Below are 22150 nucleotides of genomic sequence, written 5' to 3' on the forward strand. Positions count from 1 at the left end.
AAGATGAAACCAGGAGATGTCCTTACTGAATCATCAGAGCTGAACAGGTGATGGAGAAACAGGTTTATCTTTTAGGTGACATAAATGAGTTGAAGGGAAGTTATGAACTGTTTCTGAGAGACAAATAACACCAGAATCCTTTTTTAGGTAACTGACAGTTGGTAACTGTGCAGGTGCGGATCTAGCAAAGTTTTGCCAGGGGGGCAGGTAGGGCATTAACAGGGAGAGGTGGGCACAAAGAAATACTTTTCTTTCTTATTCTCATTTAAAATGTCTAGCTTTTAAAAAATAATTATCTGAATCTTACAACAAACGATTGATGTATATATACCATCAAAACAGTGAACATCACTGTCACAACAGTGTTTTTTTCATTCAAAGGCTTTATGATTTTTCCTATAATGGCGGGCCGGTCTCTAGTCAAAACGCCCGGGCCGATTTTTTGTCCCAGTCCAGCCCTGTATGCAGCTCATCTGCAGTCTGGTGTTACCTACATCTTCCTATTCAGAAGGCAGAATTTCCGAGTTCTGAGTACAATCAAAAGCACCACGTGCACATTGTGTTGGATGTAAAAGGCGCACATGACACTGTGACATAGGCTAGAATCATGGCAGCAGTCAATGACGGTCCAAGCGTGGGATTTCTCTCGTGGAAATATGCAGATTATCTTTTCCTTTCTATTGGTAGGTGGCACAGTGCACTTGTGGCAAGTAAGCAAGCTAGAAGACTGGCAAAGTTATGGAAGCAACACATTAACAAGAGAATTCTGAGTAAAACCAAAGTTACTTTCCCTAGTAACTAGTTACTTTGAAAGTAACGAGTAACTTGAAGTAACTAAGTTACTTTTGATAGAAGTAACTAGTAATGTAACTAAGTTACTATTTTAAAGTAACTTACCCAACACTGATAAAGACCCATATAAATCAACAGTGCTTTGAGGCAATTAAAAAATAATGTATAATTAAAGTTAACATTCAAACACACAATAGAAAGAAACTCGTGGAATTGGCACTAAACATCTGTGTAACTCTAAGAAAAACACTGATCAGTGAAATTAATCTGCATAAAATGTTTCAGTTTGATTAGGAGCAGAAACAGAGGAAAAGTGATGCATACATCATGTCTAGTTATCAGGTTGTGACCTGGAGTTGCTCCAGTTGGTCAGGTCCAGGTTCTGTAGTGTTGTTTTTTTTAATAATAGTTTTTTTTTTTGGCCTTTTTCAGCTTTATTTGATAGATGCGATGAAGAAAGGACAGAGACAGAGGGGCAGACATGCGGCAAAGGGCCACGGGTTGGACTAGAACCCAGGCCGGCTGCTCTCAGCCGTTTGGTTCATGGTCGCCCACTCAACGCACTGAGCCAAACCAGTGCCTGAGAGTCTGTCGTGTTATGTCATCCAAAACAAAGGTGACAGCTGACTGAATATACTGGATTGTCAAGTTTTTTCCATCAGTGGATATTTTCTGACTCAGATTGTGAAATCAGGGATCATGAAACATTATTTTCACACATGGATTGGCCCCAGAGTCTAGACATTAACCACACTGAGAATCTTTGGGAGGTGCTGTTAGACTTTCCCATCAGCGAGATGCACAACTGGGGCAGGGATAGCTCAGTAGGTAGAGGGGTCGGCCCATGATCGGAAGGCTGGGGTTCGAATCCACTGAGGCACCATTGAGCAAGGTACTGTCCCTACACACAGCTCCCTGGGTGCCTGCTTAGTGGCTGCCCACTGCTTCACTGAGTGAATGGATCAAATACAGAGAAAAAAAAAAAGTAATTTCCCCACGGGGATCAATAAAGTATACATTATTATTATTATTATTACACTGGACGAAAAACTGTGGATGGAAATAATACTGTGACGTTGCATAAGGTTATAGAAATAATATCACAATGAGTATGTACCATATCAAAGTTAGTCCAAAGAAATATTACAGTGTGACCTTTTTTGGCCAAACAGTTTATATTTGAGTCACAATTAACTTACTGTTGGGGGGAATAAACTGATAGCTGCTTGTTCGCTGCTGAGGCCCCTCTGTGAATATAAAAAGAAAAACAGTTACACAAAAACCTTAACTGTGTGAAATTCCCACAGTGATGAAATGTCTTTGTTGACAGTGAAAGAGAAAGTGGGAAAAACCAGTTTCCAACATATAATGTTGCAGCAAATATACAGGAAGAGAATGTTTTTATCCAAGCGTCTGTTGCACTGAAACTTATGATCTGTTCAATGTAACTAATAATATAAGAGTGTGATGAGTGCTGATGATAAACTCTTTACTTTACAATATAAAGCACATTAACTGTTGTTGTGATTTAATGGTATAAAAATAAAATTAAAAATGATAAAACATGAACTGAAATATTGAAACATGGCAACAAAAAGCCTCAAAGATATCAGATCAGAGATGATCAGCGACAACATCCCAGAAATGTCAAACCTGTCCAGGTTTAAAACAAAAACACTCACAGAAATGCTGACTGTCAGTGAAACAATAAATAAATAAATAAATAAATGAAGATTGATTAGAGCAAGGACAGAAGGAAGTCGTTTTATCCACGAGGACATCGAGCACTTGTGAAATGTTAAACATGGAGCTTCCTGCATAAACACACTCGTGTAGCTCTCTGCTGAAGGCCGCCCAAATTCAACATGGCGGATGAGCAATGATTACGAATATGACGGTTAACACGAACAAACAAACGAACAAAAAATAAACAAACACTGACGTTATCTAACTGTGTACCATCAGAGTCAGACTGGGATCGCTCTGAAATCAAACAGTGATAATAAAAAGCTTTCTGCGGTCAGTCTGTTCACTTCCGTCTGTTTCCGCTTCAGCAGCTGACGTTAATCGGATTTTACCTGAAAACTGAAAGTTTCTACATTTCTGTCAGTTTAATAAAAGAAACATCAGAAAACTGCGTCCTGCTCAGTTACTGTGATAAAAACCAGCTGACAGTGTGATCAGCCGATACTCACCCATCGATCCGGATCGATCAAAATAATCCTTTTAACGTGTTAGAGTCACCGGATCAGCGTTGATCCATCGATGTCAGCACAGCCGCTTCATGCAGAAACTTCTTAACGATTTACATTTAAACGTGTTTCTAATCAGATGATTTGTTCTGCTCAGAGTTGAAATTGAACGTAAAAAACAACTGAAACACTTCAGTCTGTCCCAGCTGCCACTGCGCGAGAGGCGGAGCACCGAGGACTGATCCACATCAGTTTCAGTTTTATTTGTCATATGCAAGTTAGCACAGGATCAACATCGCAATGAAATGTATTTGACGAGCAGAAGACAGTCACTCAGCAGCATGGTACAGTAGAAAAAAATAAAATAATACAAATAAATAGAAAAATAGTAAAGAGCAAAATATTAATAAGATGTAGTATGTATATATATATATATATATATATATATATATATATATATATATATATATATATATATATTTTTTTTTTTTAATTTAATTTAATTTAATTTTTTTTTAGATGTTCTGACTCTGGCTGATATCTAAAACCTGATTCTGCCACTTTTTTTTTTAATTCAGATTTTGTGTCACATGCTGTGCAGCTGATGATTAAATTCCACCACATGGGGGTGTAGCTCAGTGGCAGAGCATTTGACTGCAGATCAAGAGATCTCTGGTTCAATTCCAGATGCCCCCTGTGGGGGGCTCCGTGTGCCCTTCAGTCTCTCTGCTGTAGAGATGATCTATGGTACTTTCATCTATTGTCTCAATATACAAATCTATGAAATGAGGAGTGTGTGCTGCAGCTTCCCAGAACCCAGAGTGCTGATCTTCACTCAGTAAAGGAATTTTCAGTATTCTGTAACAACAGCCGAGCAGAATTATGAAGACTGTGATAAACAACATTTCTAACATGTTTCCTGTTTCACTGCACAATAACAGACAAGCTGTTTTTATCACACAGCCAGAAACAGCAGCAACATTATTAGAGTTTGTTACAGAGGCGTCACCTTTACTGTAACAGGCTCACAGGAGTCACAGATGTCAGACTGAACTGCAACATAATCGACAGTTTTTAGGAGATGAGTTTTGTTACTGTCACTTGAGTTTGGTCTGTTTGGAGGTCACAGCTGAATCGGTGAGCTTCACAGAGCTGTCCGCCTTCAGACTCGACGGTTTCCTGGATATGAAAAGATGAAGAAGAAGAAAGTCAGGTGACATAAAACACTTAAAGCTAAAAAAGGGAAACCTCCAGGTCAAACTGCTTTAGTGGCTACCTCTCTCCATCACTGAGCCAGTCTCAACTTTTAAAAACATGTTTTTAATAACTAGTTTACTTTGATGCTGCTGAGGCTTCACTGACAGGTGGATGCTGACACATGTGTCCAGTCGCCCTGCTACGCCTCCATGGTTGTGCCATATTTATCAGTGTGATACTCAGATTACGTGTTTGTTTGTTATACAGTTTATGGATGCAGTTTGCTGTGGGGAGAAGATAAGTCAGCACAACAACCTCTCATTGCTTCAACACAGAGAAGGCTACGACACAAACACTGAGGCTCTGTCCCTCTTTCACATACAGTCTATGAACTGAACTACTTAAATAGGAGGATGTTGTCTACCTGATATCTAAACTGATGAAGGAATGGAGAGTTTAAATGTTAGTTGTAAACAGCTATATCATATAATAAATGCAGCCGTAGCTGTGATCAGACATCCCCCTGCAGACCCTGAAGCTGAGCTCTGAGGTCCTCACAAACCTGCTGGAGCCAGCTTCCATCCTGGGGAGCACGTTTTTGTGTTTCAGCGCGGGGCGAGGCACAAAACCCAGATCTCCCGGCCTGTAGCGGGCCAGCTGGAACTGGAAACTCCAATCTGGATCCAGACTTCTTGTTCTACACAGACGATAAAGATGCAGGATTTCTGTCAGTCGTCGATCTGTCGGGTATTTGCTGACCATCTTAGCGAGCACTGATTTTATTACCGGGCTGCTGCAGAGTCAGGCGTCTGCAGCTCGTTCACTTTGCCGCTGTCAGCAGCGGAGCTGGCAAATCCGTCTCTGCTTAAAAGCACCAGCATCCTCTGCATCAGCTGCTTCCACTGGTCCACCTCTGAGTCCTGCTGCATGTGTTCCTCCTGCAGGTGAAAACAAGACTGAAACAGTCTGATTGGCTGAGATAAAGACCTCACCTTCTTCACTGGAGCATTGAACCATCGTCATCCACAGAGAAATAAAATGAATTCAGTTTGCTTGCAACAACTTTGTGTTTTACAGAAAATTCCACCTTGTCATAAATCTCCTTTTTTCATTTCTGTATTCTGAAACATAAACGTTAATGAGGCGAATACCTCGTGTGTTCTGTGTTAGCTGAAGGTTTCAGACTTTTACTTTGAAATGATGTCGGTTTCACTGAAGCTCACTTTTCTAAAATCGAGCAGAAAGTACGACACCTGTCACCTGCACACGTTTCAGAGTCAGCGCTGTCATCTTACCATCAGTGCTTGTCTGAGAGCAACAGCAGCTTCCTGAATGATGTTCTTCATCCTGCTCCTCCTCCTCCTCTCCTGTTGAAGCTCCGCCTCCAGCTGACTGACCTGCGCTCTGTTTTTACTGCACTGCTCAGACAGAGAGGCCTGATTCTGCCTGAAACCACAAGCAGAGGGGGGCATAGCTCAGCGGTAGAGCATTTGACTGCAGATCAAGAGGTCTCCGGTTCAAATCCGGATGCCCCCTGAGCAAATGTTATGCCACCCTGAGTTACCCGCCATCATAGTTCAGAGCAGGAGTGGGAATGTGTTTTAGATGTGTCCTTGATCCAACACAGCTGATCTAAATGGCTAAATCACCTCATCAACCTGTCCTGAAGTTCTCCAGAGGCCTGGTAATGACCTAATCATGTGATTCAGGTGTGCTGACCCAGGGTGAGATCACAGGAGACTCTTCAGCTTTTCCTCAAAGTGAAACAATTTCTCCCCTTTAAGGAAAAGATCACTTTCTACTCCATATAATTTATTTTTCAACTTCAAAACAATCCTTACTCTTCTTCACTTCATCCTCTGCATTTAAGCCACCTTTCTTCTGATTGGTTGCCTCTTTCAAGCAGGTTTGTCCTGAACAGTGCATATATGGCAGAAATGATAACAGGCTCACCCTGACATGTTTAACTAATAATAATACATAATGAACAACATCAGTGAGTACTTGCAGTCAAGTCTCCAAACTGATGCACAACTTCCTGTTTTCTGCCTGAATCTGAGCCTTTAAACTAAAATACTCTTCTCTAGTTTTGCATGTAAAGAATTATTCATTTTGAATCAACACGTTTCCTGTTGTTTCTATGTACAAATAATAATTTATGGAGTTAAATGTACGATATTTCACAGATACTGTTTTGTGTGGCCGTGGTTAACACGTCAGGTCAAGGCTGCTCTTATCTTGCAGCGTCTCTTCTCTGCATGTGTGAAAGAGGGATTTTTCGAGCTCTTGGCTTGGAAACACAGAGGAGCAACTGAGGTGGAAAAAAAGGAGGCGAGCACTCCGAGTCACTGATGACAGCAGCTGGGACCGCTGCAAACGTCGCCTTCTTTGTCTGCAGTGATGAACAAGGCTTCATTGTGCAGAGATCTGCGTCTGCCTGAGAAGAATGCGACCTTGCTGATAAGAAAAGTAGCAGAGCAGTGAGTAATGAGCATTTAATGTTCATATCAGGCACCTGTCTGAGTACCTGCTTGATGGGAGCCACAAGTGCTCTTTTCTAGAGGCATTTTTAGTGTGTGTGTGTTTGTGTGTGGAGTCCTGTCTGTGCCCCTCACAGTAACATTTAACTATTAATCACAGTGTTGCTAAATAACAGGCTCTGGCTTGCATCAGTCACATGATGACCATTAACCAATGGTCGCCCTTGACAGCAGAGCGCGCTGGTCACGAGTCAGGAACGAGCTCTACAGCACGCAGGAGTATTAGCTTGTTGTGTACACGTTGGTCAGTTGTGTTGTGGCAACTGACGAATTGAAACAAATGAGTGTGCTGTGTGTGTAACAGCGTGACAACCATCACCTGTCCTTTTATTAACTGCACACGTAGTAGCTGCTAACTAACTGGGTCAGGCTGTCGTGGGTCTGTCAGCGTTTTATGGAACATATTTATTTTTACAGGGCTTTCCCTCCCTTTATGGAGGGCTTATATTTAGTATATTTACACAGAGTGAGTGTGTGTGTGTGTGTGTGTGTGTGTGTGTGTGTTTTGCCTTATGCTTCCAAGCACTGTCACCAATCTTTGCATTTTATTATAATCTCACCTGTTTAATCAGCTACAGTCTCTCCAATGGGCTTTTTACAGTCTACGGTCTCAGATCCACGTAGCCCCGCCCTCTAGCCCCGCCCTCCAGCACTGTCAGCAGCAACATTGTACCCATCAGGTAAAACATAGGCTAGTTTCTTGATGAGTGTGTGTTGTTGTTGTTCCAGGCTGAACGCTTCCCTTTTTAACTTTGAGCCCCGCCCCTTCTAACCTCTGCACGGCCTGGGTTCATTTTCATTCTGAATACAAATTTCTGTATTTCTGCTGCAAGTGCAGGAACTCAGCTCAGACAGCACTAATGTAAAATACTAGTTTATGTATTTGTATTGAAGTAAAACAAAAATGAGTGCACAAATATTTTTCTATTTTTAAATATTAATACATGAACTTTCCAGCAATCATAAGTAAAAAAGGAATAAACTATAAACTACTGTGGGTGTTTTCTTGTCTCGTTCAGGGAAGCCTCGTCATCATGATCCAGCCATCAGCTGCTACCAGTAACACGATTCAGTGCTTTTATGTTTCCTGTCTGTCTCTTTAGGATCTCTGTTATTGATTTATTTGATTACTTATTATTGATGAATCTCACTGTGGAGTCCTTGCTTGCATATAAACGTACCACAAATGAGAATAAGAGCCCGTATGTGTAATAACTGCACCTGCTGCTTTGCTTTCGTTAACGTGAACGTGAACCTGAGTGAGACGTGACTCATCTGTACGGACGGCAGAGTGAACTTTGACCTCAGCGCCTCCATCTTGCCGAGGGCTCCTGCGTGTTCGGTCTGAAGCTGCTCGAGCTGCTGCCTGCAGTCCTTCTGCTCCGCCTGCAGCTGCTGGCACTTGTCTGTGAGCTGCTCCACCACCTGATGGAGAGAGTTGGATATGGATTTAGAGTGAATCCCTTGTTTTTCACGTTAAGAAGACGTTGGCGTTAAACACGATGAAAGGGACTGGCAGTGGGAGCACACCGTCTAGTGCTGGTCCACTTTTCAGTAACCTTGATTTAACTAAATAAACGTGGATTATTTGAAGCCACTGTAATCTGAGTGGACGGTGAAGCATAACTGTGGTTACACTGCATTTAAAATATTAAGTTAAACTTAAAGACATTTAGAATTCCTTCTCTCACCTTCTTACGGACGCAGCTGGTGCGTGACGTCTCTCTGAGCATTTCTTCCAGGTTTTCCACATCCATGCTGAGCTGACTCTTGCAGCCCCGCAGGGCGGCATTCTCCTCCATCAGGATCTGCACCTGCTCCGACAGCTGCCCCACGCGAGCTTTCACCTCCGCGTTCTCCTGCAGCGCCCGCCTGGTCGTCTCCGGGACTTTCTGGTCCACCAGGAGCTGCACCTCTGCTGCCATGGCTGCAGCGTGAGACGCCATCTCCCTCTCCAATCTTTGGCAGGACACGAGACAAAGGAGGTAAAGTCAGAGGGTATTTTAGGTGGATGATTCAGGTATGCAGCCTTGTGAGGAGACACTGACGATATTTGTGTATTTGCTGTGCAGTAGATAAGGTGAGTGTTCTCATATATAGCCAGATATTTAATTCAATTCAATTTTATTTATATAGCGCCAAATCACAACAAAAGTCGCCTCAAGGCGCTTCATAGATACAGAGAAAAACCCAACAATCATATGACCCCCTATGAGCAGCACTTTGGTGACAGTGGGAAGGAAAAACTCCCTTTTAACAGGAAGAAACCTCCAGCAGAACCAGGCTCAGGGAGGGGCGGGGCCATCTGCTGTGATTGGTTGGGGTGAGAGAAAGCTTTTCACTGTTTTCCAAAGGAACACGACCCTTGGTGGGACGAGGATCACATAAAGGAAAAAACATTAGTGCTACAGAGGCAGGATTAACACGTCGTCCTGAAGACAAGCTGCGAGTTGCTGCGCTGACACGGATTTGTTTACAGTCTGAACTTAAACTACTTTCTACGAGTGGACTCGACCCGGGTAATGGAAAGAGTCTGTGCTGTGATTTTTATGCACTAAAGTGGATTCCACCTCCTCTTTTCCAGCAGCGCTTTCATCTCCAGGCTGTGAATGTCATCTTTGTGCTCTTCCTTCTGACTCGCCAGCTGCTTCTCCAGAGACTCTAAGCTGGACATCATCTCCTCCTTTTGCCCCTGAAACGCCTCCAGGCTTGCAAACCTCTCTGCTGGAGGAGAGAAGAGGAGAGTTTAAATCATTCCCTGAAGCCAGTCTTTGCTGAAATAAACCTACTGAAAGTTTAATGGTTCCTGCTGGAAACACTTTCCAAAAGAAATCTGGGCTGGATTTTCAAGGAATACTATAAATATAGGAATACTATAAAGCTGAGCTCCTTTTAACATCTTTGGCAGGGAGAGGCTGATCGAGGCCTCTTCCAGCAAATCACTGTCAGTTCTTTTCAGCCTTTCCAAAAGTAAAACCTTTTTTTTATTTAGTATTATTAATTTCTATATTTGAGACAAAACAAAAAGGCTTTAATTGGAAGGAAAACTTTTGAGTTCCCACATTTAACATCTGCAAATACAAAATAAGTCTGAATACTGATTATCAGCTGGAAATAAAATCAAATAAGAAAATTCTTGAGGCAGACACGTCATGGTGTGATACAACATAAAACTAATGTTTAAGAACAGGCTTCAGAAAGTTAAATGGAAAATGTAGATTCTCCTGAAATGCAAAGACATATTTAATTTATCGTCAAAATATCATGAGATTCTAAATAATGTAATCATTAAGATTCCCCCACAGTGCTTTATCAATGCTACACAGACAGGGACACACACCGCCCTCACAAATATGAACAAATACTTTGGAGTAAAATCCATCTGAAATGTATAAAATCAAAGGTTTATTTATTCAAATAATTAATTATTGAGGAAAATATGTCTCAGTATAAACTGAACTTATACCAGTCATTTGACCAGATTCCATTAAAATTAGTTACACATGAAACGTTCAAACAAAAGAATGGAGGGATATTTTGTAATGATTGTGAAAGCACATGTTTGAAATAAAAATGAACTGAACTGAAAAGGGAGGAAGATCCAGAAATTTCATCTTTTATTTAAAAAAAAAATCCTTATTATTATTTTAAAAATCGAATCCCTACCATCACTTTGATGTTTATGTGGATACCCTGTGGTAAACTTTAATGGGCTACATGCTAAGAGCTGAACTTTTACCAAGTGCTGTGTTTTCTTTGATAAGCTCATCGATGCGGTTCTGAAGCTCCTGCCTGTCCCGGCTGTGCCGCAGCTGCAGGGCGTCTCTTTCCTGATCTGAAGCCTGCAGCTGGTTCTGCAGCCGCTGCGACAGCTCGCCCACCTCGTCCTCCTTCTCCAACAGGGAACGCTTCAGGTACGCGATCGTGTCTTTGTTCTCCTGCTCCAGAGTGCTGCGCTGAGTCAGCAAGTCTTTCCTCTGTCTCACAAGGTCATCACATTTCAGCTGATATCTGAGGGGTTAAGGATGACAGCTTCAACGATTTATAAACTGGATCTGGCTTTTTTTGGATTTGAAGCAGCTCTACAGCTCGAGCAGAGCATGCACTGTCTGAGTGACCTCAAGCTAACTCAGACTGATGGATGCCTGAAACAAATAAATATGTGAAGGTCTCGAGGCCTGTAGAAACCACAGTTTTGCAGGTGTGAGAGTGATATTTTATTTCCAGCTTCTCAAATACAAAATATCTTTAAAACAGGCCAAATCAGGTGAATGTTTTGACAGATATTAAAGCTGGAAAACTCTAAAAAATATTCCCAGTACCCAGTCCCATGTACCAAATCCAAATGAACTTTTTTTTTTTTTTTTTTTTTTAGAAAAAGCAAGTTTCCAACACTTGAAAAACAAACAGACACCTTCAACACTTGATTTTTTTTTCTTTTGAGAAAATTCTGACAGTAAGCACCTAAAATTACTGACACAAGACAATCAACTTGCCTGAAATACTCTCCCCCCCCCCACCTCCCACCCTGCTCTCTTCAAAACCTACATATGTGACATTTATACATATTGAAGGAAAAAAAATAGACAATAGAAATAGCTAGCACATACTAAACAATTTTCCCCTCATCCACACTCCTGCAGGAGTTGTCCGATGTTTACTTCTTTTATAAAGTTTTTAAATGGCTTCCAAATCTCATCAAAATATGTTAACTTGACTTTGAGAAAATACGTTATCCTTTCCATTGCCATACACTGTGCCAAAGGATTTATCCAAGCACCAACAGCAGGAGGCTCTGATTTTTTCCAATTTAATGCAATCATACGTTTTGCCTGTAATGTACAATAATCCATAAACTCAATTTGATGGGCTCTTAGTTTAAGACTTTTAGAATACACATGTAATAGCAACATTTCTACATCTAAAGCAATCTTTGTATTCAAAATTTGGTTTATTTTGTTCATGGCCTCCTGCATTCCCATATACAGTGGAAAAATGTTCCACGGGCTTCTCCACATTTAAAACATGTATCTGGAATTCTGTTATTATATTTGTTCAATTTCACCGGTGTTACATATGTTTGCATGATCCAATTGTATTGTAATAACTTTAAGTTACTATTAATCGATTGTTTTGTTATTTTAAGCAAATTGGCTTCCATGTCTCCTCAGAAATATTAATATTTAGGTCCTTTCTCCGAGCTTCTAAATTATAAACTGATGTTTCTGGAGAGGCAGAGACAATCCAGTTATAGAATGTTGAAATTAAGCCTTTATTACCACCTTTTTCCACCATTAACTCCTCTAACTTACTTAACTGGGGAACGTTGAGAGACTGATTTTGCATGGAAGAAATGAAGCTTCTAATCTGTAAATACCTTTGAAACTAAATCCTCAAATGAGACCATTATTCCATCACAAAAAAGATCACCACTTTCCTAACACCTTTTTCTGCCCAACCCTGGAACCCTGCGTCCAAATTTCCTGGTACAAATAAAGCATTCCCCCAAATAGGACTAAACTGAGAGAGATTATTCTTAATATTCATCATTTCTTTTATTGTAAACCAAACTTCAATCATATTTCGGACTATTGGATTATTTGTTTCTTTCTTTAATTGTTTTGGCTGTGCAGAGTATAAGTACAAGTTTAATGGCATTTTAAGAGAATTTGCTTCCATTCCCACCCAAGATGGAGTATTTTGGGATGAAAAATAAAACATTATTGTTCTTAGTTGAATAGCCAGATAGTACCAGTAAAAATTGGGGCATTTCAACCCCCCTGTATCAAAGCGAAGATACAACAAAGACAAGCGAATGCTGGGATGCTTCTTGTTCCAAATAAACTCTCTGACTAATGACGCTGGTTTGGGAAACAATCCTACAAGTGTCTCCCTTTAGCATTTTTCTCATGCGGTATAAATACTGATTTATGGTTTGGACGTGTGCAGAGGGTTGGTATATAAACTGGACAGAGGATGTAAAAGAAGGAGCTGCAAGGAAGAAAACAGGAAGACCACAGAGAGCTAGTGTGGGAGAGGAGGATGTTAGAGACGATGCTCTGCTGTGATGACACTTAAAAAGAGAAGAAACGTGTGAATATGTTGGATAGAAACAAATGAAAATAGTCACTTTGATAAGTAAATCCTAGTACATGGCATGTGAAAGAAGCATGTAGTAAATGTTTTGTTGTATTTTGTTCATGTGAACCTGCATTAACACACTTTTCAAACCCCCTCATGAAGGAACCTCGGGATCATCTGAGCGCACCAAAGCATGAAGCGTCTCACTGTAGCTTGTAAAATCAGTTCATTTCAATGAAGCTTTGTAAATTCAGCCTCCTTTATGCTACTACGACATTAGATCGAGTTAGCAAATAAAACATATTTAAGATATCATTACAAAGTGCTTTTTACTGTACACACAATCACTCTAAACATTACGGTAAACTTAAACGGCTCACCGCTCCAGCTCGTCGGTTAAATACGCTATCTGTGTCAGGTAGAGGTCCTTCTCTTTGTCCCCAGACCCGCTTTTCTCTGCAGGAAACTCGGAGTTTTCCTTTTTCGGTGTCTTCTTGTTTCCATCTCGTTTGTCGCTGCTTTTTCTCTCCGTCTTTCTGGGCATTGTGTCTCACAGAAAGTTAGCTAAAAGTTTCCGTCGATAGCCGGTGCCCGGCGCGAGAAACTAAACGGCACCGTTGCTAGGCAATGCTGCCTTCAGTGACTTCTCGGAAACGGTGACGACTTCTTCTTTAACCTGATTCGTGATTGTGAATTGACTGAGATTTAAACTTTCTTGATAACAATTTAATACATACCATGCTGGAATAAAAGACTTTCGTGCCTTTTAAATGTGGCAGAGCTAATATATCTTTCTATTCTGTTTAACATGCCATCATTTCCCCTTAAAATTCAGTTAATGTGCAATCACAAATAGAACTAAATGCATAGAAAATAAGAATGAAAAGAAAATAATTAAAAAGACACTGGCACATAGAGAGTACAAAAGAAATTGAAGACTGAGTTCATGGTTGTAGCTAAAAGGTATCAACGGGGGAAAATATCAATATAATACATAATAACAGTGAAGCAGCATTTGAACTACACACGGAAAGCTTCAGAAACATTTCAGAGACTAAAGTGTCGAAAATGAAAAACTCTTTATATGCTTTCACTTTCAGTAGCACAAATTGGTTTTGACATATCTTTGCGTCCACCCAGGTAAATTAAATATATAAAGACAAGGTTATTTGCCTGGCCATCATTTCATTTCACTGCTTCATCAATGCAAACAAACCTCTATTAGGACACAAACATTGCAAAAAGAAGGTCTGAGATCTAACTACAGGTATTCAAAGCCAACTTCATACCTACTTCTTGTTGCATCGTATACTCAGTTTAAAGCATCAATCATTGTGGGGGCTGGATTACATAGTTGGCTTTTATTGGCTCTACTGTTCATTTTACACTGATGATCATTTCAAAATAAGTGTCTCTCTCTGAGCTGCTGAGAGGCAGCATTTATTCATATTTATTATAAAGCGGTGGATGATAGGCACATACGTTTTCCATGTTGGTCTGCTGTGTTTTACAGGCCTGCTTGGACTGGATTCAGACTAATGGAGATGTTACCTGCATTAAACTGCAGACTTTATCACTGCATTATAATCTGTCATTATAACCTTTAGAGGCAATTAAACGCAGTGTTGCAGCCCTGCTTTCAGTTACTTTAGGACCTGAGCCAGTGAAGTGTAGCAGCTATTTATTTTGACTCAGTGATTCGGGGCTGCTTTTTAATTGGCAACTTTGTTTTATCCCCCCTCCGTTTGGCTGTAAGGATTTTAATTGGCTGCCTCTGAGCTTCACCTCACTCCCTGTCTATAAATCCACCGGGCTGACTGACGGTGCGGAGGTCAGCTCAGTTTCAGCTCAGTCAAGCTGAGCAATTAATTAATTCACCAGCAGCCAAGGTGGGAAAACACTGCAATAAATATGTTTCAGTGGGAAGATACTATAAAGAATATTACACTAATAGTAATCGTTATTTTAATTTGACAGGCAGAACAATTTCCTGTATTTAATTTGGGGGATAATTGGCATGAACCGTAGTTAAGTTAAATCTTCAGATTATAACAGAGTCATGGTTATATTCTGCTACCTTGGCCCACGCGTTGGTCCTTCAGACTGCAAAGCTGGCACAGACTGAGTTAAAGTCACTTTGCAAAGCCATCAGGTGGCCTCTGAGGACACTTTTCTGGTCCCTGCACCTCATAAGAAGAATTGTATTGAATTTTAAATTGTGTTTTTGAGTCAATATTTTTAACTCGTGACTGGAGAGAGAAAAACGGGAGGCCTGCAGAATGATGCTTCTGTACTTGCAGCTCTCTCCCCCGCATTGTTTCCTCCCACTGGATCCCAGGCCTTCCGTAAAAAAACCAAAAAGCAGGGTGTGGAGGACAGTGACCTTACAGCCTCCAGCCTGGCACCAGTGCATATCTTATCAGCCAGCCTCTGCTTGGGCTCAGCAGCAGCAGAACTGTCCGTGTGCAAACGTCTTCTAGTCACTATTGCCAGGACCCATGAGCCAGGACAAACAGAGTAAGCAGGTACCGGATTGCAGCGGACCGATGTCCCCGTCCAAAGCCAAGAAATCCCCCAGGATGCCCAAGTGCTCCCGCTGTAGAAATCACGGATACGTGTCTCCACTGAAGGGACACAAGCGCTTTTGCAACTGGAGGGACTGCCAGTGTCCCAAATGCAAACTGATCGCGGAGAGGCAGAGAGTCATGGCGGCCCAGGTAACTCAGTTTAGGCGCCCGTTAGCGCGGCTAGCTGCAGCTGACAACAAAACTGCTTTTTAACACCAAGCCAAACGTTTTGTGACCACACACAGCCGCACTGGCTGTTTGGGACTTACTATTTATGTCTGTGGACTTTTAAACCCTGTTTGCTGCGGGTGAGTCTGTTCATTAGTAATAACCACCCAGAAAGCAGCTAGCCAAGTTCGTACAGAGCTAACAGTTAGCTGCTCACGGAGCTAAAGTTCAGGGATAAAATGTTCCAGTAGCTGCTCACATTTATAACAGATACTTACAAAAAACAAAATGAATTCATTTGTAACTTTGTAATTTGAAGTGACAATTTAAGAGTAAAATAACAAGTTAAATGTATTAAGTTACTAAAAAATAACCACTTTTTTTCTTTTAAAGAATATTTTTGTTCGTTCTTCCAGTATTTCCCCCACATTGATATCTACTGTTTTTTCTTTGAGCTTCTTTAAATCCATATGTTGTTGATTCTGCTCTCACTTTTTTTAACATTATGTTTATTGAGTTTTATATTACAGAACAAGCAAAGAATAATAGTACAGTTAACATGAGATTTATATTAAAGAACATAGTCTCTGCTCTCACTTTTAATGATCTGTTGTGTAAAGAACACTTTAATAACTGAAGTTTATTTTCTTTTTTAAATAGACTGTATTTAATCCTATTGAAAACCTTTCTTTTTTAGCAGGAAACGCAGCAAAATTTAGAAAGCAGTGGCTTTTAAAGTCAGTAGTGCTGGATAATTTCCTCATTTTCTAAAGAACAGATGAATAATTTGGTCTAGCGTGGTCAGGTGTGTGAAAACTGATTTGGAAAACTGTTTAAAAAAGTTATTTGGAATTTCTGCTTGAAAGTGACTCTTACAGTGAACTGATACTAACAAAATGAGCAGATAAAGATTTAAAATGTCTTTTAAAACATTATGTTTTACCCTTGACCCTGAGATACATCGATGCACAGAGCTGTCAGTTTGCAGAAAGCTGAGCCGATCACCTGATTGATTATACCAATCATGGATTGATTGATTGTTAATTTATTTCAAACATGTAAACAATATACAGGTACATTTAGAAAAGAAAATAAGAGAGAGAATAAAATACTATACGAAAATCAATACATTTCAATATTGCTACCATTCTGATTCATTTACACGTTGAAAGGGAAGAAGTACACACTTATTTGATCCCATAAATTATCATTCAATATTTAGTCAGCTTCCTTACTGATATAATTTGTAATAAAAACGGTGCACAGATTTCTAATATACTATATCCTGTACTATCACATCATGATTTTTAATAGAGACATTCACATAATTTCAAGATCATATTTTTATAACTCTTTTTGAACTGTTTTGTGTTTGGACGTTGCTTTAATTCCATATTCAGACTGTTCCACAGTTTCACTCCATGAACAGAAACACAAAAGCTTTTTCTTGTAGTACAGACCTTCCCTGTTTTGAAGTTACAAAAACCCCTTAAATTATAACTTCCTTCTTTCAAAACAAACATACTCTGAATATTTCCTGGCACTTCTTTATTTTTTGCTTTGAATAGAATTTGTGCTGTTTGGAATTTTACTAGATCGTCAATTTTCAATATTTCCGACTGTAAAAATAGTGAGTTTGTATGTTCCTGTAACCTGAACTGTGGATGATTCGAATTGCTTTTTTTTGAAGAGTAAAAAGTGAATGTAATGTGGTTTTATAGTTGTTGCCTCAGACCTCTGCACAATAGCTTACGTATGGTGAAACCAGTGAACGGTAGAGAATATGATGTGATGTTCTGTCAAATACCTGCTTTGCCTGGTTGAGTATTGCAATGCTACGTGATACGTTGGCATGAATATATCTTACGTGAGCTCTCAGTTAAGTTTTTCATCTGTTATTACCCCCAGAAATTTATTTTCACTGACTCTTTCAATATCAACACCATTTATTCGAATCTTTGCATTTGTATTTAAATGACTATTTCCAAACAACATACGTTTAGATTTATTTAAATTTAATGATAATTTGTTTTTATCAAGCCAGAACTTCACTTTACTTATTTCATTAGTCATATCCTCCAATAAATTCTGCAGATCATCACCAGAGCAAAAAATGTTTGTATCGTCAGCAAAGAGAACCATTTTTAATGCTTCGGACACTTTACAGATGTCGTTAATGATGTTGAATTTTGGACCCAAAACTGACCCCTGGGGTACCCCACAAGTAATGTGCATACATAAGGAGCAACCACCATTTAATTTCACAAACTGCTTCCTCTCACTTAAATAACTCCGGACTCAATCTAAAGCGACCCCTCTGACACCATAACGTTCCAGTTTTCTTATTAATATATCCTGATCTATAGTGTCAAATGCTTTTGTCAAGTCTATGAATAACCCAGCCACATGTTGCTTTTTGTCTGTGGTATTTGAGATTCTGTTGAATCTGATAGTGTCAATGATGTTGATCTGCTTGATCTGAATCCGTACTGACTCTCAGTGACTCGTTTATGTTTATCTATAAATTTTTCCAGTCGGCTGTTAAACAGTTTTTCAACAATTATAAACAACAAAGAGCTGCTGGTTTCATCTCGCTCAGCAGCCAGGAGCGTGTTTTCAAAATCCTCTTGTTTTATGGCGATATCAACAGTTTATCTGCACACAAACAATCTTATTATTGTCTAATCAGGTGTAATTACAATTTTCAGACGAGCCTCTGTTTAAATGTGTTCTGGGAAGTCAGCAGATAAGGGCAATGTTTGTTTCGTGCTCCTTATCAAACCTCTCCTCCCTTCCAGGTTGCTCTGAGGAGGCAGCAGGCCCAAGAAGAAGAGCTCGGGATGTGTAGTCCAGTGTCTCTGTCCGCTTCTGAGATGATGGTCAAGAATGAAGTTGGAGCAGACTGCCTGTTCTCTGTGGAGGGACGGTCCCCGACACCTACCAGCCACCCCACCTCTGCTGTCACAGGTAAGCTCGTCTTACATGGACCTCGTCAGATTTTGTTGTGTTATGAATCTTATTAGAAACACTTTGAGAAGCATCCACCTGCCTGTCTAGATAAACTAGTTACCCCTCACTGAATTAATGTTGTTGCTTTTTTAATTGATGTTATCGCTAATCCAAGGCTGAACAACATCCTGTGGACTGAACACGTTTCTAGACGAGAACAAGAGACTCTGATAACAAGGGACACTAGAAACCTGAAAATATGTCCTTGAGTTTTTCTTCCAGGTTGTGTGGAAGCTGACACAGAAGAGTGTTTCGCTGATAGCGCTTGAATGTGATTTTGGGTCAAGGCTGCTCTTATCTTGCACTTTGTATGTTTGTATGTGTGTTCCTTTTATTTTGAGGGGCGGGGGGGTAGAGATGAAGATTGAGGTATAAAAAGGAGTGGAGCACTGTGTGGAGCTGCTGATGGCAGAGTTGGGACAGTAAATGTGATCATGTTTGGCTCCAGTGGTGCACAGTGTCTTCCCTGTGCAAAGATCAGGGTCTGCCTGAGAAGAATGTGTCCTTGCTGATAAGAAACGTACAACCGAGAGTGAGCAATGATGACTTAATGGTCATCTTCATCCTGAAAAATGACAATTTTATGTTTGACACCAAGTACAGCTGTCACCTGAAGATGGAGCTGTTGGGCAGCATGTTTCAAAATGAACTCTTTCTGTCTCCTTGAATGATCTGAACAAGTGTAACTTAAACACTGAGAGAAGTTAATTGTTACATTTTAGCATCAGTAAAATGTGCGACTGGCTTAACGAGACTTGTTTCCTTGTTAAAATTGCAACAAAACACAAACACGAGCGTTTGAAAACATCCTGAGCATCGTATTTTAAATTACCTGACGGTGCTGAAACAACCAGCCACAGACTTTACTCTTCATCCTCTCGGTCTCATCATGTTTTGTTTGTTTTTGTGTCCAGGGACCCGCTCAGCATCGTCCCCCAGCCCATCAGCCGCTGCCAGGGCTCATACCGAGGGACCGTCTGACCTCCTGCTGGAAACCCCCTATTACAATTTCTACCAGCCTTCGCGCTACCCCACCTACTATGGAAACCTTTACAACTACCCGCAGTACCAGGTGAGCCACAGCAGCGACAGTCAGTGTGATCAGGAGCTAATGAAGGCGCGAGCGTTGGTCCTGCTTGTTGGATGCATTGATTTGACAGGAATTGTAAACAGCTGGGTGAGCTCGGCAGGACAAATCTGTCCGTGTGTGTCAAGCTACAATTCATAATCGTATTACTTTAACCCAGTTACATCAAACCTGACCTACAGGGGATTAACTGCTGTGGCTTCAAATATAAAAGAAACGCTTTTGTGTTGGAATGTTTTTCATGTTTAGAAACAAGATTGTTCCTGTAGCAGCAAAGCCTGTAAAGCAGCATGTAAGAAATTCATGCCACAGAAACGGGAGGTAAGCGGCTTTACGGCGACTTATCACGAGAGTGTCGTGTTTCTCTCAGACAATCACTGGTGTTAAACTGGTGTTAAATGATCCTCGTTTTAAATGAGGAGTGTTTGTTAGATTGGCACTGATTTGTTATATATGTAGACAGTCACAGCCCAGAAATACTCACAGTTTTGATAATGTTAAACTGATATTTTAATGTCTAAATTCCAGCCTCTTGTTGGGTTTGTGGCTATAAAGAAATCTCACAGGTCTGTTTCACTAAGTCAGTGTGCAGGCTACTAGAGGTGGGAATCACCATACATCCCACGATACGATATTATTGCGATTTTTTTTAAAAATATTTTGCGATATTCAGATTCTGTACATAAAGGTAAACTTGATCAATATTCATTTTCTCTAATATCAAAGTCTCACACTCAGTCTTTCTCTCATTTCAGTTTGATTGTTGACAAACTGAACGGTTTGTATTACAGTCTAGTCCAACTTAACTGAATCAACCATCTGGTACAATTATAGCTATTCTGAACTATGCAGTTTATGAAAACTATGCAGCCCCTTCAGCAACTGAAGAATTTGAAAGTCAATTAAAACAAAATATAATTTTACATTAAATAAAAAAGTTTTAAACCTAATTAAAATAAAACATGTCTTAAATTAAAATAAGTAAACTTTCATGTTTATTGCTGCCAAAATAAAGTTAAACACATTTGGACAGTGAAGGAATGTCAGGATTCTTGCTCAGAAAAAGGATCAACATGCTCTGAAGTCAGAGCACAAAAACCTTTTTGTAACAAAATATCGATTTCTGCTGTCCCTGTATCCATACATTATTAGCAAACAAAATATCACCATGCTACACAGTGTCGATTGTTTTCCCCCACCCCTACAGGCTACACTGCTGTTATTTGCTTTACTTTAGACATAAACAGAAAAGCCTAAATCTGAAGTTGCTTTGCATTCAATCCTCTGGGTGTCTTCACTCTGTCAGTAGGTCTGCAGCTTCTCCAGGTCATGGCAGTTTTAAGTGCTTGAATTGAAAACAGCTGGAATATTTTGATCATTAGGATGTTTCACCCATCATCAGTGCTCAAAGCTCAGGTAGTTTTTCCCCAATGCAGAGGCCAAAAGTTTGATTCTGTTCATCTTCTGTTTACATCATCATCATCATCATCATCAGGTGACGTCTTCAGTCTCAGCTGACTGCAGGTTTCAATCTTATAAACAGGACATTTGCATAATGACTGAAACCAGCCCACTGAAGGAACAATGGGCTGGGAGGTCAGTTCATTGATCATTAATATGCAAATCATCATGAATATTGATCAACAGCCACTGATTAAGTCAGCTCAGACTGGAGAAGTCACCTGGATGATGATGAAACAGATGAACAGATACTTACCTGGATGTTTGAGCCTGAGCAACAAGACACCTTAACGCAGAGGTGTCAGACATAAGGCCCGGGGCCCAGAATCAGGCCACCACTGACTCCAGTCTGACCCAATGGATGTTTTACAGAGCTTCTTATTAATAAAGACCTCCCCCATGACAGGGCTGTGTGATATGACCAAAATCTAATATCACGATATCAGACATCTATCGTCCGATAACGATATAAATCACGAAAATTTAACATTTTCTTTAACATTTTCTGTGAATCTTGGGTTGCTGAAGTGTTTCCAGCTGCGCGTCATGTATCTGGAGTCGAGTGTTTTAACCGAAGCATGAAACGATACATTTTTAGACATAAGTTGTAACGGCCGCCGTTTTCTTTGTATTTATTACACGGCGTGCTGCGGCATGCTGCGGGGAAAAGCCTGTTCTAACGTTTGAGTCTAAGGTTTATTTTTTAGCACCTGGCGTCTTCTTTACTTCTCATCTGTAGATACTCTGCATCTTTCACGTGATTCAGCTTATTTTGAAAATTCTCAACAGGATCTTGAGCTTTATTCTGAAAGGTTTATGTGGAAAATAAACAAGCGGACACGGGATGGTTTTATCATCGTTGTTGCTAACGACAACGCATAAAAACAGGTGCTTGTCCATCTGTAGTGTGGTTATATTAAATATAAGAGAAAGAGAGAAGTTTAATAAATTAATAACCACTACAGTGACCATCAAAACGCTGAAAACAGTTTATTTTGCGACACCACGAAACAAACGATAGCGTAAAATGATTATACCGTCATGTATCTGAGATGA

At 40.2% G+C, this 22150-nt stretch overlaps 3 protein-coding genes, 1 long non-coding RNA gene and 2 other non-coding genes across 8 annotated transcripts in view; 4 read left to right on the forward strand and 2 right to left on the reverse strand.

The window, feature by feature from the left end:
* LOC146506140 (uncharacterized) overlaps nt 1-3387 on the reverse strand; it is a 41724-nt gene extending 38337 nt beyond the window's left edge. The window contains 2 exon segments of the mRNA XM_085179943.1: nt 1992-2039; nt 2988-3387. Of these exon segments, the coding sequence (XP_085036069.1) occupies nt 1992-2039; nt 2988-2991 (52 nt within the window). The 5' untranslated portion in view covers nt 2992-3387.
* A 122-nt stretch (nt 3388-3509) lies between these two features.
* On the reverse strand, nt 3510-13447 carry LOC146506143 (cilia- and flagella-associated protein 157-like). Of its 2 annotated transcripts, none has more exons than XM_085180020.1 (9): nt 13183-13447; nt 10461-10732; nt 9292-9445; nt 8413-8680; nt 7977-8146; nt 5477-5627; nt 4968-5119; nt 4744-4878; nt 3510-4163 (listed from the first exon to the last, which is right to left on the reverse strand). In XM_085180020.1, exons 1-9 carry the CDS (start codon nt 13344-13346, stop codon nt 4082-4084), a joined length of 1548 nt encoding a protein of 515 aa, XP_085036146.1. In that variant the 5' UTR covers nt 13347-13447; the 3' UTR covers nt 3510-4081. The 2 variants fall into 2 exon arrangements, with proteins under 2 accessions (XP_085036146.1, XP_085036147.1); XM_085180021.1 differs by having other exon boundaries at nt 8025-8146; nt 13183-13446.
* trnac-gca (transfer RNA cysteine (anticodon GCA)) lies at nt 3609-3680 on the forward strand. The gene has a single exon. It is a non-coding gene; the product is annotated as a tRNA-Cys (tRNA).
* On the forward strand, nt 5620-7987 carry LOC146506145 (uncharacterized). The gene is made up of 3 exons (XR_014877182.1): nt 5620-6087; nt 6426-7401; nt 7741-7987. It is a non-coding gene; the product is annotated as an uncharacterized LOC146506145 (long non-coding RNA).
* Nucleotides 5646-5717, forward strand: trnac-gca (transfer RNA cysteine (anticodon GCA)). The gene has a single exon. It is a non-coding gene; the product is annotated as a tRNA-Cys (tRNA).
* A 1568-nt stretch (nt 13448-15015) lies between the features above and the next one.
* The window catches only part of dmrt1 (doublesex and mab-3 related transcription factor 1), a 36928-nt gene continuing 29793 nt past the window's right edge, over nt 15016-22150 (forward strand). Inside the window, exons 1-3 of one of the 2 annotated variants that reach the window (XM_085180054.1) lie at nt 15016-15519; nt 18336-18504; nt 19461-19618. In XM_085180054.1, coding sequence (XP_085036180.1) covers nt 15301-15519; nt 18336-18504; nt 19461-19618 — 546 coding nt within the window. In that variant the 5' untranslated portion in view covers nt 15016-15300. The remainder of the gene's footprint in view (nt 15520-18335; nt 18505-19460; nt 19619-22150) is intronic. The other variant, XM_085180053.1, reaches the window with a different exon arrangement.

The sequence above is a fragment of the Neolamprologus multifasciatus genome, chromosome 12, assembly GCF_963576455.1.
Source record: "Neolamprologus multifasciatus chromosome 12, fNeoMul1.2, whole genome shotgun sequence".
Lineage (NCBI taxonomy): Eukaryota > Metazoa > Chordata > Actinopteri > Cichliformes > Cichlidae > Neolamprologus > Neolamprologus multifasciatus.

Excerpts from the sequence above, each read along its gene's own strand:
- LOC146506143 (XM_085180020.1), bottom strand. The coding sequence starts at position 13,346 with ATGCCCAGAAAGACGGAGAGAAAAAGCAGCGACAAACGAGATGGAAAC. Across the intron at positions 10,733-13,182 it reads TTAACCGACGAGCTGGAGCG|ATATCAGCTGAAATGTGATG; the intron begins GTGAGCCGTTTA and ends TTAACCCCTCAG. Across the intron at positions 8,681-9,291 it reads GCGCTGCTGGAAAAGAGGAG|ATTGGAGAGGGAGATGGCGT; the intron begins GTGGAATCCACT and ends GTCCTGCCAAAG.